Below are 18,750 nucleotides of genomic sequence, written 5' to 3' on the forward strand. Positions count from 1 at the left end.
GCTGATCGGTCAGGGTCCCGAGCGACGGACCCCAGTTGATTAACTATTGCTGACCTACCTGAGGATAGGTCATAAATAGTATTTTCCACAGAAAACCCCTTTAATTTGAGTTGCCATTGAGACCCTTGAGGTGCTTGTTCAAATTAAACACATGGTAGTCCAAGGACGCCAGATCAGGTGAATGAGGAGGATGAATCTTGAAGCCCAGGTCTATTTGCTCTGGATGATGGCCACTGTGTGAGACCAGACATAGTCGTGCAAGAACATGGCACCTTGGATCAACTTCCTGCGTTTCAAGATTATACATAAAACTCCACATCTCATTCATCATCACCAGTAGAAACAGGAAAGCATCAGCATCCTTCCAAAAACGCTGTAGAATTCCCTCAAAGCCTTGTATTGTTTTGATCTGCTGACAGACCTTTTGAGACCCACTAGATGCCTTCCTCATGTCCAAGTAATTGTGAACTGTAGACCCAACTCCTCTGGAGATGGTCAGAGCCTCAACAATCATCTTAGCTGAAATTCGCTTGTCTTCAAGGATGATGTCATAAATTGCCCCTATGGTTTCTTGTATGGTCACCGCAGGAGGTCTCGCAGAATGGTCTTCACCATTGGTGTTGATGTGGCTGGTTTTAAGTTTGTCAATATAATTTTTGACTGCGGAGTACTAAGGGCACTTGTCACCTCATGTTTGCACAACGCCACCGTGAATGTTTGTGGCCGACATCCCTTTCAGAAACAGGAACTGCATCACTGCTCTGTTCCCCTTTGCAGTGATATCTGCTGCAGGTTAGAAGCCGGCATCGCAATCTGCAGAACAGAAGAGTAGCACATGACATCTTGCCAGAATTTGCTCACAAACTATTGCAAAGTTTGAGCTCTCAAATGATATAACTTTCATTGATGTGAAAACAAATGAAAATCAAAGATCTATTAGTGCCCCTCCTATTAGTGCCCCCTCCGTATAAAGTCGTCTGTTTATACAGAAATGTTTCATCCACAGCAACTGAATGCACTGAAATTCCTCTTTTGTTTCTTAGATTACCTGGACAATGGGAACAATAAGATGGCAATCCAGCAGGCTGAGAAACTGCTTAAGAAGCATAAAGACCTGCACTGCGCCAAGGTAAGTGCCAGACGGCAGCAGCTTTGCACTCTAAGTACGGTAACTGCTGACGAGGATGAACCATGTAAATTCTGACATATTTTGGAACATGAAATGATGTTCCCAGGCGATGGAGTTTTACTGTTTGCACTTTTTCTGATTTTCCTTTTCTTAGGTCCTTAAAGCAATTGGGTTGCAACGAACGGGTAAGCAGGAAGAAGCTTTTGTACTTGCCCGAGAGGTAGCTGCTCTGGAGCCTACTGATGACAACTCCTTGCAGGCACTTACAATCCTATACAGGGAAATGCACAGACGTAAGAATCTTACATGGATTTCTACTACACCAACCTAATCGTTAGGTCTGAAAAGGACAGTTTTATTCACCTTCCTGTAGATTTTTTTTTTTTTGTTCCCTTCAATATTGCAACATTAATTATATGTATTTTCCTTGAGAATTGGGATATTTTACCACTGAAATCTGCCTTTCAGTCAACTCCATTTAATGTAACTTTTGCCTAAAACGTGAAGTGCAAAATTAATATTTTTTTATGCCAGTCGTCAACAGGGCAGGCAGAATACTTTGTTCTCAAGTGGATGTAATATTCTAGGCCTTATATATGACTAAAATCTGACTTTTGAACTGCTGAGATAAATGTTCAAGTTCGTCTTTATCCATTTGTTTTATGCTCTGTGCACATGACCATATTGCCAATCTGTACAACCCTCGTGCCATAGTATCGCACATTTCTTAGAGGCCCTACTGAACCTCCATATGCCTCCGATTTCATGAAGAATTTTTATCTGTTGCCTTTTGCACGTGACTGGCAGAAAAAATGGAAAACAAAATTTGGGACATGTACGATCTGATGTGGTCTTGGCTCTTAAAGTATCCCTGATAAAGACCGTCTCTTCTAAGCTTGGTAGCACGGTGCCACCATACTTGCTGTGGGCTGCCGATTGCCATGCACTATTTTGGCGTGTGTGCACGTGTAATGCATGCCAAGATAGAACATGCTGTGATCTTTATTGTACATGTATTTTGCGCAATATGCGTGATCGGCAGCCTATGGCAGATTGGTACAATGGAATCCACTGTAACAACACGGTTGTGTGAAGGCGCTCTAAACCTTTGTTCAGTGTTTGTTGTTTTTTTTTCTTTTTGTATCTGTTCAGCCTTGGGCTCTTTCATTACTGTTTGTGGATTTGTTTATATTTTTATTTGTCTTTTGTGCTTACAGTATAAAGATAAATTCTTCATTGACACTTCTACTTGTATTTTAGCGGAACTGGTTACTAAATTGTATGAGTCGGCTGTAAGAAAAGTCCCAAGCAGTGAAGAGTATCATTCTCACCTTTTTATGGCTTATGCCAGAGTAGGGGAATACAAGAAGATGCAGCAGGTATGGAAATCTGCCTGCACTATTCCTTCCTGTAATGAAAACACAGAAACATACTTTAATAGTTTTACGTTATTTTACGTTCTAGTCAGTAGATGATGGATTACTGTTGAATCAAAAATGCGTTATTTTAGGAGTAGCCTGAATAGAACTAAAGAAATATGAGGCTAAGTCTAGATGGCGACTTTTGATGTTCAGTTGCAGGTCTCTTGCATTTTCACAAAAGAGGAAAAAACACCAACTCACCAACCAATCTTGCCAGAGGACGGAAGCACGGACACGCTTGACCAGGCGCAACAAAAAAAGGAGGTCCAGCTCACTCAATGGGAACACATTATAAAAATACTGAACTTTAAGGCCTCATGTCCACGGGATAATTAACATTTAAAATCCGCAGCGTTTTTCCCGCACGCGGATCCGCATCCTGTAGGGATGCATTGGACACCCGCAGGTAGTTAAATACCTGCGGATGTTATTTTTCTCTTCAGGCGCAGATCTACGTGCAGGAAAAACCGCAACATGCTCTATTTTCGTGCGCGTCTCCCGTGGGGACGGCTCCTGCAGGCTTTTATTGAAGCCTATGGAAGCCGTCCGGATCCGCGGAACACCCGTACCTGAATTAAAACTCACCTGTCCGGACACTGCGCATCTTCCCACTGTCGCGGCTGGATCTTCTTTCTTCCGCCTGCCGGATGTGCTCTGCGCATGCGCTCGGCAATCTGCCGATGTGCCAAGCACATCCGCCGGACCGAAGAAAGAAGATCCGGCCTCGACGGAGGGAAGACCCGCAGCGTCCAGGACAGCTGAGTTTATTCTTATTTTCAGCCTCCTGTCCGCAGGATAGGAGGGACCCGCTGCGGGATTCTGCATGGAGAATCCGCGGCGGGACTGATTTTCCCCGTGGACATGAGGCCTAAATTGACATGCTTCTAAAAAAATCAAACAAAAAACTAAGGGATACAACTAAGGGCGGTCAGTGGGTTTAGAGCATTTTCTTTTGTGCATTATGGTCATTTTTGGTCTACACGACTGTAATTTTTTTTTTTTTTTTTTTAAAGAAACCTGTCAAATCAACCTTTTATCAGTCATTGTTCCAAAATTGGAACAGTGCATTCACACGGTTGCTGCTTTGCTTTGAATTTAACGGTTAAAAGGTTAAATTTTAGTGTTTTTATAATTTTTTTCCCATTGAATGAGCTGGACCTCCTCTTGCATTTTTCTCCTATGTGGTTAACTTATTTTTTTTTCTAAAATGCAATGGATGTATATGAATATAACGGCTGCTCTGTAGCTACAGATTACCTACAGAATGATGATTTGTATTCTCAAATTTTGTTTTGCAGGCTGGAATGGCACTTTATAAAATTGTTCCAAAAAACCCTTATTATTTCTGGTCTGTGATGAGTTTAATTATGCAGGTGAGTATTGAACACAACTGAAGCTTTTATGAATGCGTTCATAGATTTGGTGGTGGTTCTTTCTATTGTGTAAACGCTACTTGGATTGGCTGCAGCATTAAGGTGTCCATATTCCTTAAGGTGCTTTTAGACGTAACGATTAGCGCTCAAATGAGCTAAATTAAACTATAATTGTTCGGTTTAAACGTGAGCCAACGACCAAACAATCGACGCTCCATTTCAGCCAGCATAAAAATCGTTGTTTGTTTGTTCACTTATTGTTGCGTATTAACACTCCCCTCTGTGTTGCACAGAGGAATGTGAAACGCTGAACGAGAAGTGAACGATTCTCAACGATGACTTGGCTGACTAAACAGGCTGACAGTTATCGATGACGTCACTCGCTTGTTCAAACTAGAATCAGCTCATCTTGAAGGGACATTCAAAATACAATCTTTTAACCATAACACTTGGATGAAATTTAAGACAGCAATCGTTTTAGCCAACCAATGACCTTAGTCTAGAAAGAAGTTGGCCACTTTGAAATTTTTCAGTCGATAGTCAGAAGAAAGATTTTTCGTTCTTACAATAGATTTTTGTATCTTAAACAATGTTGTTGTTTGTTTGTTTTTTGGGTTTTTTTCTTTGAAAGAACATTCCTGGAATGATCATGTGTTCTTCACTCAGCATCATTGAATGCATATAGCCAGTTTACTGCTGTAACTGCCAATATGGACTTTGCATGTTTACATGCACAGATGATTGGGCACAACCGTTCACCCAAAAATGAATTTTTACCATAGTTGGCTCAGGTAAAGGTCCCTTTACATGCAAAGACAACCTTTCAAAGGATTGAAAGATTTAGCAATCTATTTGCATAAAGTGTTAAAGGGGTTGTCCCGCGCCGAAACGGGTTTTTTTTTTTTCAACCCCCCCCCCCCCCCCCCCCCCCCCGTTCGGCGCGAGACAACCCCGATGCAGGGACCTAAAGAAAGCTTACCGGAGCGCTTACCTTAATCCCCGCGCTCCGGTGACTTCTATACTTACCGGTGAAGATGGCCGCCGGGATCCTCTACCTCCGTGGACCGCAGCTCTTCTGTGCGGTCCATTGCCGATTCCAGCCTCCTGATTGGCTGGAATCGGCACGTGACGGGGCGGAGCTACACGGAGCCCCATAGAGAACAGGAGAAGACCTGGACTGCGCAAGCGCGGCTAATTTGGCCATCGGAGGGCGAAAATTAGTCGGCTCCATGGGAACGAGGACGCTAGCAACGGAGCAGGTAAGTATAAAACTTTTTATAACTTCTGTATGGCTCATAATTAATGCACAATGTGCATTAATATGGCCATACAGAAGTGTATAGACCCACTTGCTGCCGCGGGACAACCCCTTTAATGGCCATTATGCATGTAAAAGGACCTCCAGGAGCGTTTTGCCAAGCCCAGCGTGTGATTAATCACACACCGAGCTGTGTAAACAGCATTCGATTGTTCTCTCTAGGCTTGTATAAGCATGCTGCGGAGATAACAGAATGCCGTCATATTAAGAGTTAAATGTGTTTACTTTAACTCTCTGTAGGTAAACAATGGATTTTAAGTTCACCTTAAATTCATCGTTCAAATGAAAAGTACACTATGCCTGCGTTTATATGTAATGATTATTATTCATTTTTGGTTGTTTGAACAAATTTTGAGCTATAATCGTTACGTGTAAATGGGCCTTAACTGTGCTAACGATCACCCAACAAACAAGCAAATGTTTGTGTGTTGGCTGACTTGTCTCTTTCTGCAGGCATTAAAATGCTCACTGGTCAGTTGTACATATCCCTGACCTATTGACTGTAATCCCTGCTAGCCATCATAAACCGCTCCTGCAGTCATAACGATTCTGCCATCACACGGCCTAATGTCTGACCATTGTCTGTGTATAGCCTCCCACACTCTCTACCTCACCACACTGTGCACATCTCCAGCACTTTGCCTTCTGTATCACCCCATTACTTGTAGTATGTAAGCTCGTTGGAGCAGGACCCTCACCCCTACTGTTTCCATCAACTGATTACTATGTAACCGTGGTTCTGTAGTTTTTTTATTTCTGTATTCCCTTTGTCCATGTAAGCGCTGCGGAATATGTTGGTGCTATACAAATAAAGATTATTATTACATCTCCCCATGTTGGGAGATATACCGCTGACCAATGAGAACTCTATGAAGATGAACTATCGTATTAATGATCATACATATTGTGAGTCCCAGTGGGGACAGAATCCAATAGCATGTAATGTAAAGTCTTATGTAATATAGATGCACTATATAAATGTGATTATTTGCTCCATAATGCTGAGTATCTGCCACATATGAACAGACGTGAACAAGCACCGATTGTAATGCTTTGTTGATCGCTGCTCTTTACAGCAGACCCTAAAATGTATATGGCTATGTTGGTGAAATATTAGTATACCAGACAACCATTCGTTTGTTCAACGATTGTTGAGCCATCAACCGGTTTCTACGTAATGTGTGTAGGTGTGTGTGGCTGCAAGTTACCCCCTTCATTCTCTGTCTGGATATATCAAAGGCACTTTAAAAGAGTCTATAATTCGGCGCTCCAATCACTTACAGTCCCAAACTGTCTGAAGAAGTCTATCACAGGGTTGGTGAACCATTTATTTAGGTGAAAATGAAACCCTATGATCACTTTTTTTTTACTTTGGAAACTGAGCCGAAACAATCACTATTATCACATAAAAAACTGGGGTATTGGCAGGTGGCGTAAATATGACATGATGCATTGGCTGGGGTGTCTCCAGTATCCCTGAGGATGCCCCCATTTATCGTCTGTGTCATTGAGAGACGCAGGAAAACCTAAGCAAAGAAGCTCAAGGCACGTCATGTTTTTTTTAGTGCCAGTCCTTGACTTGCGTGTTTGGTACACTTTTACAAAAGAAAAAAACTCAGCCCTGTATACGGCATACATGCCTTGGACATTGAAGACTCGGACAACCTGATCGTTCTCTCCACACCTTAACCTCCCTTCTGGCAGCTGTCCTACTGTATGATACAATGCCACCGCGACCCTTGTTCTTCTCCAGAAAGGTGCACTCTCTACTGGGACCATTGCCCTTCTAGGGGGCTTCCAGTCTTTCTCTTCCAGCACCTGGGACAATTCCCACAAGTATCCTCTACCTAAGCTTCATCCGCTCGGTTCTTCCTGATATTTTTCTGTCCTTCAGACACAGACCTACCTTGTTCATTCTGACCCAGTCTGCAACAATGGTCTGCCTAGCTATACGAACAACACCTCACTATGGCCATATCTGCGTAATGGCAGGCTAAGTCCCACGGTACATCTCTCCTGCTGTTTAACATACATTAGCGAACAGCCTTAGAGTTGACCTCTACATAGCTCTCCTAATCTTCTACATCTAGGGAAGGTAGCCGCAGGGCCACCATCACCTGTTGAGCGCAGCGCAGTCCACGTCATGGGTTCTACTATTCTGGAGAAGATCCAGATGGAATCTCTGTTCTCAGTGTTTATTCAACCTTTCCTTTTTTGTAACGAGCAAACTGGAGAACACTCAGTACTTTACTCTTCTACCTTTTTTACCTGTTCTTCAGCGCTCTGAAGATGGTTTGTCTCTACTAGAGATGAGCGAACGTACTCGGTAAGGCCGATTTCACAATCGAGCACCGCGATTTTCAAGTAGTTCACTACTCGGGTAGAAAGTACTCGGGGGCGCTGTAGTTGAGCGTGGGGTTGCAGAGGGGAGTGGGGGGGGGGGGGGAGAGAGAGAGCTCCCACCTGTTCCGCGCTGCTACCCCCTGCTCCTCCACGCCCCGCCCCCCGGCGACCCCGAGTACTTTTCACCCGAGTAGTGAAGTACTCGAAAATCGCGGTGCTCGATTGCGAAATCGGCCTTACCGAGTACGTTCGCTCATCTCTAGTCTCTACCCATACAGAAATCTTTGTTTGGCGTACATAACTGATTAGATCTACCACCAGTTATTCAGAGCATATGTTTTCCGTAGGCTGTTCCATTAATGAAAAAGGGCATCTTCCCTCTCATTGGGCCACCCTAATGTGTCCCGGCAGTCCCTTGACCATGGCTAGTGTATTATGTCCTTGTTACTTCTTGTTCCATAGGAAGTATTATTGGGCAGCTGGAGAATCGGTTGCTTGCTTATGCCCACTGGGAGAGACAGGCTGTCTGCATCATCTTTTTCCTTTTCTCCACCCCTTTGGGTACTGCTTTTGAATGTCTCTCTGTGTCCTTCAATGACAAGAACAAAATTCCTGTTTTCCTGTGCATATTGTAAAATCCCCTTCTCGTCACGTTCATTGGGGTACACGGCACCCACCCAGTTGTGTACTTTTTGCTTGCATTGGTAGTGGGGTTTTTGTTTCCTCAAAGATGGGATTCTTACTCAGACCTGGTTTTTACTTTTATATTGTTTATTCTCACATTAGGGACTGTATTGATCGTCTTCAGGTGTTCAATGGTCCTCCTGCTGCTTTTGTACAAACTGATCCATGGCTGCAGGAGGGACTGACTTTCTTTGCTTAGTGCCCGTCTCCTAGTGACAGGAGCTAAACCCAAGGTCTGCTATGTCCCCCAAATAAACGTGACGAGAGGGATTTTCCTGTTTTGTTTTTAGTATTGATACATGTGGGATTTTTTTCACCACCACCCCTGCCAATACTTTATAGCCCTCCCTGGTTACAGTCGCCTCTTTCCCTCTATATCATAATCTACAGAGGTCTGTCCTGGTGACGACAAGTTCTTTTTCAGTTTCTGAGTTAATGTTACTGTATATTCTCTCACTATCTGATTAAATTCCAATCTAATTTATCTCTGCAGTCTATTTCAGCACAAGATGAAAAACTTTCTAAAACGATGTTTTTGCCTCTGGCTGAAAGAATGGTTGAAAAAATGGTAAAGGAGGATAAGATTGAAGCAGAAGCTGAGGTAAGATCCTGTTATTTCATCTCCCTTCCTGTGGCCCAGCAGATTGCAGAGTGCCCCATCTGTGATCAGCTGTAGTCTGCAGAAACTACCCTTTTTTGAAGGTTGTTCAGACAAGACAACTGCTTTTAAAGGGGTTTGGACTTCCCACCCCACCCACCATAAGGGTGATTATCCTGTCGTTAAGGAACAATATGTCATCCTCATGGGAACCCAAGGAATCTGTTATAATTTGTAGGGAAACCTTGGAGAAAATGTTTAATTTTGCTGCAGCAGCGCCACAGCAGTAATGAAGTGGTTAAACAATCCCACAGTGACATTCTCAGGGACTTGCTTAAAATTTTTACAGTTCTTTACGGTAATCTATGCGCCCACTGTCCTGACGGTGATAATACAGTAAACCTGTAGAAAATGTAAGTAAGGGCTGTTTGTATGGGGGAAATAAAGGAACAGGATAACTTTTATGATTGGTGGAGATCCGACCACTGGGAACCCCATAGATCTCGAGAACAGGAGTCCCAATGGCCCCTGCATGAATGGAGCACAAGTTGCGCATTCATGCCTCTGCATTCATTTCAATGACTGTGCCAGAAACTGCTAAGTGTTCGTATGCCGAGCGCTAATGTATAGGGGATAACTCTAGATCTTGGCACATGCCCTTTAAAATCAGAGGAAAACAAAGCTATTTTCAAAAGATAATCAATAGAAGTCACAAATATTAGCAGGTGTCATGGAAGGCCAAACTTAATCTTTTAATGTTACTTTTCTAAATCCTAATAAACTCTATACACATAAATCCTAGACTGGTAGAGTTGGAAGGGACCTCCAGGGTTATTGGGTCCAACCCCTCTCCTCAGTGCAGGAGTCACTAAATCATCCCAGACAGATGTCTGTCCAGCCTTTGTTTGAACACTTCATTGAAGGAGAACTCACCACCTTCCATGGTAACCTGTTCCACTCATTGATCACCCTCACTGTCAGAAAGTTTTTATTTAATATCTAATCTGTAGCTCCTCCCTTTCAGTTTCCTCCCATTACTTCTAGTCTTGTACAAATGACAATAGGGCTGATCCCTCTGCAGTGTGACAGCCCGTCAGATATTTGTAGACCGCTATTAAGTCAGTAAAAACTTCAGCTTTTCACGCAAAAAAAAAAAACAAGCCATCATGGAGCTCTGTCCTTGGAGTAATAGTTATATGAAAAAACGTAAAAAAATATATTATAATATACATTTATTTTTGGTATTGTTGTCGTCATACCAACCCGCAGAAAACGTTATTTCATTCTCGTATACGGCATTATTAATACTGTAGAGGGAAGTTGTTTTTCTGTTTTGTTTTTTTTTCCTGACCTCCAAAAATGTTTTATAAAAGTTAACAATGCATTATTATTAGAGATGAGCGAGTATACTCGTTTCGAGTAATTACTCGATCGAGCACCGCGATTTTCGAGTACTTCAGTACTCAGGTGAAAAGATTCGGGGGGCGGGGGGAGGCGTGGCGGCGCGGGGGTAGCAGCGGGGAACAGGGGGGAGCCCTCCCTCTCGCCCCCCCCCCCCTGAATCTTTTCACCCGAGTACGGAAGTACTCGAAAATCGCGGTGCTCGAGCGAAAAAGGGGCAGGGCCGAGTATGCTCGCTCATCTCTAATTATTATATGTGCCCGAAACATTGTGCCAATAAAAACTACAGCTAGTCACACAAACAAGCACTCGTATAACAATATCAATGGAAAAATAAAGTTACGGCTTTTGAAAAGTGAGGATGAAAATCCCCCCAAAAAATCGTTGCGTCCTTAAGGCTCAAAGTAGGTCACATGACTTAGGGGTAATGGTTGTCCTTCTGTGATGCCTACAACACCCCTCAAGCACTGATAATGAAGCTCTTAGACAAAATATAACATGGGCAGTTAAACACTGTGTCCATTTTCCTAAACCATTTTTTTACCTTTCCAATGCATCCAAAATGAAAACTAAAGCAGCTTTGCAGTAGGTGTTGGTTGCCAATTATGTGATTTTTATGTTTAGAGCTCCAGTACAGATCTTTCTCATAGTAACAGATTAGGGCGGCCTCATACGAGTGTATCTTCGCGTGTAATACGTGCCAAGATGGAACATGCTGCAATATTTATTGTGCGCCTATTTCACGCAAAATGTGTGATCTGCAACATGGGAACCTATGGCAGACTGGTACAGCGTTTTTCTCATGAAACACCTGTGCGCAGAATACGCGGTCACCGCATGTTCATGTGAAGGAGCCCTTACAATAACAAATGCCACACAGTCTTTTCCTTCACACAGACTTCCATTTGCCCTGTACTTTTTGATTGCCTATATGAATATATAGGTCCTGTTTTTAATTTACCATGGTGATGCTTTGTTCCACTTATGACTTGCAGGCACAAAACAGTAGAAAACTTTCAACCCAAACTATTTGCAAAGTCGCATCATTTTAGATGCATAGAGGCTACATAAAATGGCTGTGAAGGTGTATGTAGCCTTTAGGTCATTCGGCTTGCTGATATGCTTTATGGTTCGATTTGTCATCTAGATTTCTGCTTGCAGATGGAAACGTTTAAAGTGACCCTCTGTTCCCGGGACAAAATTAAGTTCTGGGACCAGAGCGGGGGGATTTATGATATCTGCTGCTGTTCTCCTCTGCCGATGTCCCTCCGATCCACTGGTCCAGGATCCTGTTTTTAGCTGTCTAAGATAGCTGCTGCAATCTTCTAGTTACTAATACAAACTATGCACTGCTCTCTGATTGGGCAGCACTGATCACATGAACACTTAGCAATGCACTGTGGGGATTAAGTAAAGTGAAGATTGCATTGGCCATTTTGGACAGCTGAAAACAGGACCTGGAACCAGCGGAACAAAGGGTAATCGGCACACAAGACTAATAGCAGGTAATCTAACTGCCCCCTTTGGTCCCAGAACAAATTTTGTCCTGAAACTGAAGGGTTTGCTTTACATTTACAGGCAAAGGTGTAGACATCTGCATTCACACAGCTGCGGACTATTACAATACACCTTTTAGGGGGTGCTCACATGTAGTGGGATTGATACAGAAAATCAGCGTAAAAACCGCGCAAAAATACGGACCGTTGATGTGGCTTTTGCTGCAGATCCGCAGCCGACTTCACCCCATCAGTTGGAAGGATATCATCTGCTGTGAGTCCGCAGCAAAAACCAAGTCAAGATCCACACCAAACAGTGCAGATTTTGTGCTGATCAGCACCAAATTCCGAAGGGCAAAATATGCTACATGTGAACACACCCTTATCGGTAAGAAGTATTAGTCTGGAGTAAAGGCAGGAGAAAGATTTGTGCTGCTGTGACTTTAGCCTGCGTAGTATTGCCTGCACTCGATACCTTGTAACAAACTGCAGCTTTGCCTAAGTAGGACTTGATCTATACAGGATTTCAGCGTCTGAGTGTGAACAAGAATGTTCCCATTCACCTTGTCCAAGCCGAGATCCGGAAAATGGTGTGAAATTGAAACAAAATATGTGTTGCGTAATTTTAAAGACCAGTTTATGTCATTACCAAGATATTAATGAAAAACGGAATGTGTAAACTTTTATAGGTTGAATTGTACTACATGATATTAGAGCGTCTGGGAAAGCATGAGGAAGCCCTAGAGGTCATCAGAGGAAAACTTGGTGGTACGTATCAATCACTTGCCTAAAACGCTTGTGTATATATGTGTGTAATTACACAAACTAAACCGATATTGCAATATTTTTGTTTAAAGTCTACTCTTAAATCATGTCTTGATGGCTTGGGTGCAAATCCATTGTGTTGGTGTCCATTATAAAAACTGTGCCACTTTTCCAGACCCTTATAGATCTGTCTGTGTATAAATGTGTCTCGTCTTTTTTTACTATGGCGGCCATATGGTCTACATATTTTATTAACCCTTTTGTGGAACCATGAGGTCTTAGGCCTCCTTCACACGGGCGACAAAGTCGCGCAATTTTGTAGCATTGCTACAATGCTACAAATCGCATGTATGTGAAGCCTATGGTTTCCTATCGGTTCCTTCACACATGAGATGTTTTGTAGCATGCTACAAAACGACACACAAACCTCGCAGATCCGGCGATATGCCCTCGACACGCGAGGTTTTGAAGCCCATGTTTCCCTATGGAGCCTTCCTCTCTCTTGCATCACATGAAAACGCGGTTTGCATGCGATGCAACTTTGACCGTAGCAAATGCTACTGTCAAAGCTATAATCTAAGCCCTAACTGCCAGAAAAAAAAACAAACATCACCTTAGACGAGCGCTGGCTGTGATTGGCTGACACTTAGCCAATCGCAGCAAGTGCTCGATGAATGGCAGTGATTTTCTCGCAGCGATGTGCTGTCGCCCGTTTGAAGGAGGCCTTATTGATCCCAGCCTTGTTTATTGTAGTTCTGCACTTTGAAAATGAAATATATCAAACAGAAGAAAAAGCAACCTTAGTGCAGGACTTGTAAACCTTTACTGGATATATGACTTCTTCACATTTAATAAATGTATTATTACAAGTACTGCACTCCAGTTTGTTTGTCTTCTGTTTTGACATATACTATAGGAGAGACTTCTGTTATATGAATGGGTTATATGAGAGATGATCTACCCCTCATATGATATATGATGCCCTGCAGCTTTGTTAAACTTTGAAACTGGTACCCCACGAGTTACAAAATGATATCCTTTTCCCTATTTACTAAGTGTTCTGTATTCTGTCTCTGAATTAACTATATAAAAAAAGTGTATGGCTTTATAAAAAATACCTAAAAGTTGTATCATGTGTGATTTAATGCCCAGAAAAGTTGACCAGTGAGCTGCAGAGTCGAGAGAATAAGTGTATGGCCATGTACAAGAAGCTGAGCAGGTGGCCTGAATGCAATGCACTCTCCAAAAGACTTCTATTGCTAAAGTGAGTCCTTGCTTTACCTGCTTGCTTATGTCTGAGCATTAAGCCTGTATTCTATTATATGATGAGGCGAACGGTTACATAAGAGAAACGTTTGACTACCACTGTATCTAAAGCTATATTCCCATCTTAGACACTTATTGCATACCCACAGGGTATCTACGGTATATCACCAATCCCTGTCCCGACTGGTGAGGCAGCATCCAGGCTGCTACTGAATGCAGAGGTGGATGGGATTATGAAAATAACCAAGCTCGCTGTACAACACGGTCTCCATATCTCTCATAGAAGTGAATGGGAGTTAAGGAAACTGTGTCCTGCAGCGTGGGACAGAGGACCTCTTAGGTCCCATATCTGGGACCCTCACCTGTTGGATGTTTGTTGCACGTCTTGTGAATATGCCATAAACCTATAAGGTGGGAATACGCCTTTAAAGTTTGAAGAATTAAAAAATGTAACTTGTGCTTCAGTGAGCTACATGAGAACTTCCTGAGAATTGTGCTTTAAAAATGTTCTATTTTAAAGAAAATAAGTAGACTGGTATAATTTGTCCCACAATCTTTCATTATTTTGCTCTTCTTTCTTTTCAGCTCAGATGACTGGCAGTTCTATCTGTCCTACTTTGATTCTGTGTTTCATCTTATTGATGAGGCTTGGGCGCCACCTGCAGACGGCCCGATGTAAGTCCCTGAATGTGTGGAGGGGTTGTCCTAGCGTTTAAGAACGGAATCTAACAGCAGGAATTATATTAAAAAAAACAGCAAAATACTTTGATGTGCACGCAAAAAATCATAGTTTGTCCCGCAAATATGCAGCGCTCATGTCAAGTTTTCCAAAATGTGTCTGAGGGCCTGGGATGGTACAGAATAACAAAAGAAGCACTAATCCTCAGTCAGACGCCCTCTTTCTTCCCTATCTCTGGGGCAGAAAGTTGCTGCAGTGGTCACATGACATGGACGTAATTCATGTGATTACTGCTGACATGACCACTGAGGCCAGTGATTGGCTGCAGAATTATGAATGGTTTGTGACTGCTGCAACTTCCTGGACTGGACCTGCGGGTGCTGGAGTGGCTGCGTTGGACCTTGAGGACCCCTGACCAGCTAGTAGTGATTAGTTTATTTTGTGCCAGCCCTTGGCCACTCTTTTCTGCTTCGTGAACAAACCCTTAGGCCTCATGTCCACGGGGAAAATCAGGCCCGCTACGGATTCTCCATGGAGAATCTGCAGCGGGTCCCTCCTGCCCCGCGGACATGAGCGCTGAAAATAGGAATTTAAAAGAATTTACCCATCCGGAGCGGTTCGGGAAAGTCTTCTCTTCCTCACGGCCGGATCTTCTTTTTCGGCCGGCGGATGAACTCGGCACGTCGTCGGCGTGCCGCGCGCATGCGCCGGGCACATCCGCCGAGCCGTAGCAAGAAAGATCCGGCCGTGAGGAATAGAAGACCTTCCCGGTCCGCTCCGGATGGGTAAATTCTTTTAAATTCCTATTTTAGGTCTCCCGCGGATCCGGACGGCTTCCATAGGCTTCAATAGAAGCCCGCGGGAGCCGACCCCGCGGGAGACCCGCACGAAAATGGAGCATGGTCCAGATTTTTTCATGCTCCTTTTTTTTTTTTAAATCCCTTTTATTGACGATCCGTGGGTATTTATCTACCCCGCGGGTGGTCAATGCATCCCTCTGGGGTGCGGATCCGCGGGCAGGAGAAGAGTTAAAATCCGCAGCGGATTGAAGCGGATTGAAGCCTATGGAAGCCGTCCGGATCCGCGGGAGACCTAAAATAGGAATTTAAAAGAATTACTCAACCGGAGCGGGCGGGGAAAGCCTTCTCTTCCTCACGGCCGGATCTTTCTTGCTTCGGCTCGGCGGATGTGCCCGGCGCATGCGCGCGGCACGTCGCTGACGCGCTGCCGGCGTGACGAATTCATCCGCCGGCCGGAAAAGAAGATCCGGACGTGAGGAAGAGAAGGCTTTCCCCGCCCGCGCCGGATGGGCAAATGCTTTTAAATTCTTATTTTCAGCGCTCATGGCCGCGGGGCAGGAGGGACCCGCTGCAGATTCTACATGGAGAATCTGCAGCGGATCTGATTTTCCCCGTGGACATGAGGCCTTAAAGTTAAATTTTGAGGTACTTCGGTCTGGTGAATGATCATACTTGTCTTAACTGCAGGTCGTTAGAAGGCAATCTCGATTACGCTATCGAACAGACTGTTAGATTCATAGAAGAACAGATAGAAGCAGATTCAAAGAATCTTCGCCCTCTTCGTGGGCCATATTTGGCCAAACTTGAGCTGATTCGTCGACTAAGGCAGAGGGGATATAATGATGAATACAAACTTGGTAAGTGAACAGCCCAAAGCCACATCTAGTTTTGTTGATTTTTGATTTAGTTCACTAAATGGCTTAAGACCCATTCAAGCTTGCACATTCTTTTTGCACAAACCTAGGAGCCAGTAGTATAGCATCATCAACACTAACATCACTGGGTTTTGCTCACTTACAAATGAGACATTTGTCCTGTCACTGCAGAAGGCCTCTGATGTGTTGTCCGTCATAAATCCCTCAGTAGGCTCAGCATAATCTGTCCCATACATACTACAAGGCTCAGCAGTCCTGGAATGTTTACATTGAATAACCCTTAAGGCTCCAGGACATGGATACATCATGGAGGTTTGGAGTGGGATTGGGGGTCGAACCTGCTCTATATAATGCGGACGCGGGCTGTCTCTTACAGCCGACACCCGCTTGCAACAGCGCTGACCAGCTGTGCCGCTGATCACAGCTCTTAACTCTGACAGTGGCATTTAAATGCTCCAATTGGAGTTCGGTCTGCTCCTTTTATTTTGGGGTGCATGTCTTCATTCATATGTGTGCTGTACAAAAAAAAAACTTTTTAAAATAACACAATTGCCAACAAAAAAAACGAAAATCGTAATTTTTTTCTTTCTGCTTTGCTTCAATTCATTTAAAAACCGTCGGGCCAAAATGCCCAGTACACCCCTAGTTGAATTCGTCAAGAGGTCTAGTTTTCAAAATGGGTTCATTTGTAGAGGGTCAAGGGCTCTACCAGTGGGCTATGCGGCCTGAAACACCTTCAAGCAAAATGTCTGTTCTGAAAACCACTGGCTGCTCCTTTTATTTTGCGCCCTGTTGCGCATCCAGACAGAAGATTAGGGCCACAATGGGAATGTTTCTGAACACAGGACAAACGGGTATCCATTTTGGGGTGCAAATCCTCATTTTCATGTACATTTATAGAAAAAAAAATCCCTTCTTTAAAATGACATATTTGCAAAATCTTGAAAGTTTATTTTTTTCTCCTCTAAAGTGCATTACTTCCTGACACCCCTCAGTGAATGCATTACCTCAAAATGTTAATAATTGTTAAATTTGTACGTCTCCTAAATGGTTAAAAAGTTAAGTTTTTCCAATGTTTGTCTAGAATAAAGTAAACACATTGAAATTATATATCTTATCAAAAATGTCTATATTATGTTTGCACATATTCGAGATATTTTAGTTGAAAATGAAAAACTGGCAATTTTTTTTTTTTCAACATTTTTCCAATTTTGACGCTATAAAAAATATACACAAATTCGATCGATCTATTTTTACCACCTAGATGAAGTACAACATGTGGCGAAAAAACAATGTTAGAATTACTTGGATATGCAAAACCTTTTACAGAGTTATTCCATGTTAAAGTGACACACGTCAGATTTCCAAAATTTGGCCTGGTCATTAAGGCGCAAACAGGCTTGGTCACTAAGGGGTTAATTTGAAGTCCATTCACATGGTGCTTTCAAGTAGTGGTTTATTACCATGAAGTTGAGTGAAAATGTTGCTGTTTTGCTGTGATTTGTTTGCATCTTGTGAATAGATCCAGTCTGGAGATTGCACATCATACCTGCAGCACCTAGAACCACACCAAATGATGTGTTTTTTATTATTTCGGGATGCATAGTGTAGTTGCTGCTGGTTTGCTGCAGATTTCACCCTATGCATTGCCAAATGTGAAATCTTCTGTAAAAAAGTGATTTTTAAAATGCGCCCGCAGGCTAATTCAGCTGTAGATTTTAGGCCGCTTGTTTCCTGCAGCATGTGGGTGACGTTCTACTATAAATTCCACAGCAGACAAGTCCCTTGTGGCCATATCTTGTTTACTAGAAGGAACCTGATACATTCCATGTGTTGCAGGCAGCTTATTAGAACGAGGAGATAATTGCTCATTTATTTATTTTTGTCCCTCTGTCCAGGAGAACCCGAGGATCTGATGTTTCAGTATTTCCTGAAGTTTGGGGACAAGCCTTGTTGTTTTACAGATCTTAAGGTTTTTGTGGATCTTCTTTCTTCCAGTCAGCACTCAAGTGTAAGTAAAGAATTCTTAATAACTTTGTACAATAACTGTTGCTATGCTGCATGTCTGTCACGTATTCACGCTGCCCTCAGGTTCTTGGTTACATGTTCCCTTTTACATTTGTCTCACATAATAAACCACATACAGTTATTGGTCAATAGGAAAATTTGGAGAATATGTACCGTGTTTTCCCGAAAATAAGATGCTGTCTTTTATAAATTTTTACCCCAAAAGAGGCCCAGTGTCTTATTTTGGGGGGAGGGGTGTTATAATCTCCTGGCCTGCGGCATCTGAGTCCCTCGCGCTGGTTTCCGGTGCTGCGGCAGGCTGCCATGTCCTGTGCTGACATATCACCCTTTTTCTGGTGACCTGGGCTTTGAATACCCCGCCTCCAGCAAGCGAGTGCTGTGATTGGATCACGAGCGCCTGCTGGCTCAGCCAATCGGAGCCGGCACTCGATGAACCAATCACAGCCTTTCAGTGATGACATTCACTGGCTATAAATGATCGAGTTCCGGCTCTGATTGGCTGATGCTCGATCCAATCACAGCACTCGCTTCCTGGAGGCGGGGTATTTATGGCACGGGCCTGGTGAGTATTGAT

General features: G+C 43.3%; 1 protein-coding gene across 2 annotated transcripts in view; it reads left to right on the top strand.

Annotated features, from left to right (window-relative positions):
* Window positions 1-18,750, top strand: part of NAA25 (N-alpha-acetyltransferase 25, NatB auxiliary subunit) — a 59,123-nt gene that overhangs the window by 11,354 nt on the left and 29,019 nt on the right. Inside the window, exons 2-11 of one of the 2 annotated variants that reach the window (XM_066603233.1) lie at window positions 1,044-1,129; window positions 1,284-1,422; window positions 2,390-2,508; window positions 3,849-3,923; window positions 8,762-8,869; window positions 12,453-12,531; window positions 13,681-13,792; window positions 14,380-14,469; window positions 15,961-16,130; window positions 18,047-18,159. In XM_066603233.1, coding sequence (XP_066459330.1) covers window positions 1,044-1,129; window positions 1,284-1,422; window positions 2,390-2,508; window positions 3,849-3,923; window positions 8,762-8,869; window positions 12,453-12,531; window positions 13,681-13,792; window positions 14,380-14,469; window positions 15,961-16,130; window positions 18,047-18,159 — 1,091 coding nt within the window. Of the gene's footprint in view, window positions 1-1,043; window positions 1,130-1,283; window positions 1,423-2,389; window positions 2,509-3,848; window positions 3,924-8,761; window positions 8,870-12,452; window positions 12,532-13,680; window positions 13,793-14,379; window positions 14,470-15,960; window positions 16,131-18,046; window positions 18,160-18,750 lie in introns of those variants that run through there. The other variant, XM_066603234.1, reaches the window with a different exon arrangement.

This window comes from Eleutherodactylus coqui, chromosome 5 (assembly GCF_035609145.1).
Source record: "Eleutherodactylus coqui strain aEleCoq1 chromosome 5, aEleCoq1.hap1, whole genome shotgun sequence".
Lineage (NCBI taxonomy): Eukaryota > Metazoa > Chordata > Amphibia > Anura > Eleutherodactylidae > Eleutherodactylus > Eleutherodactylus coqui.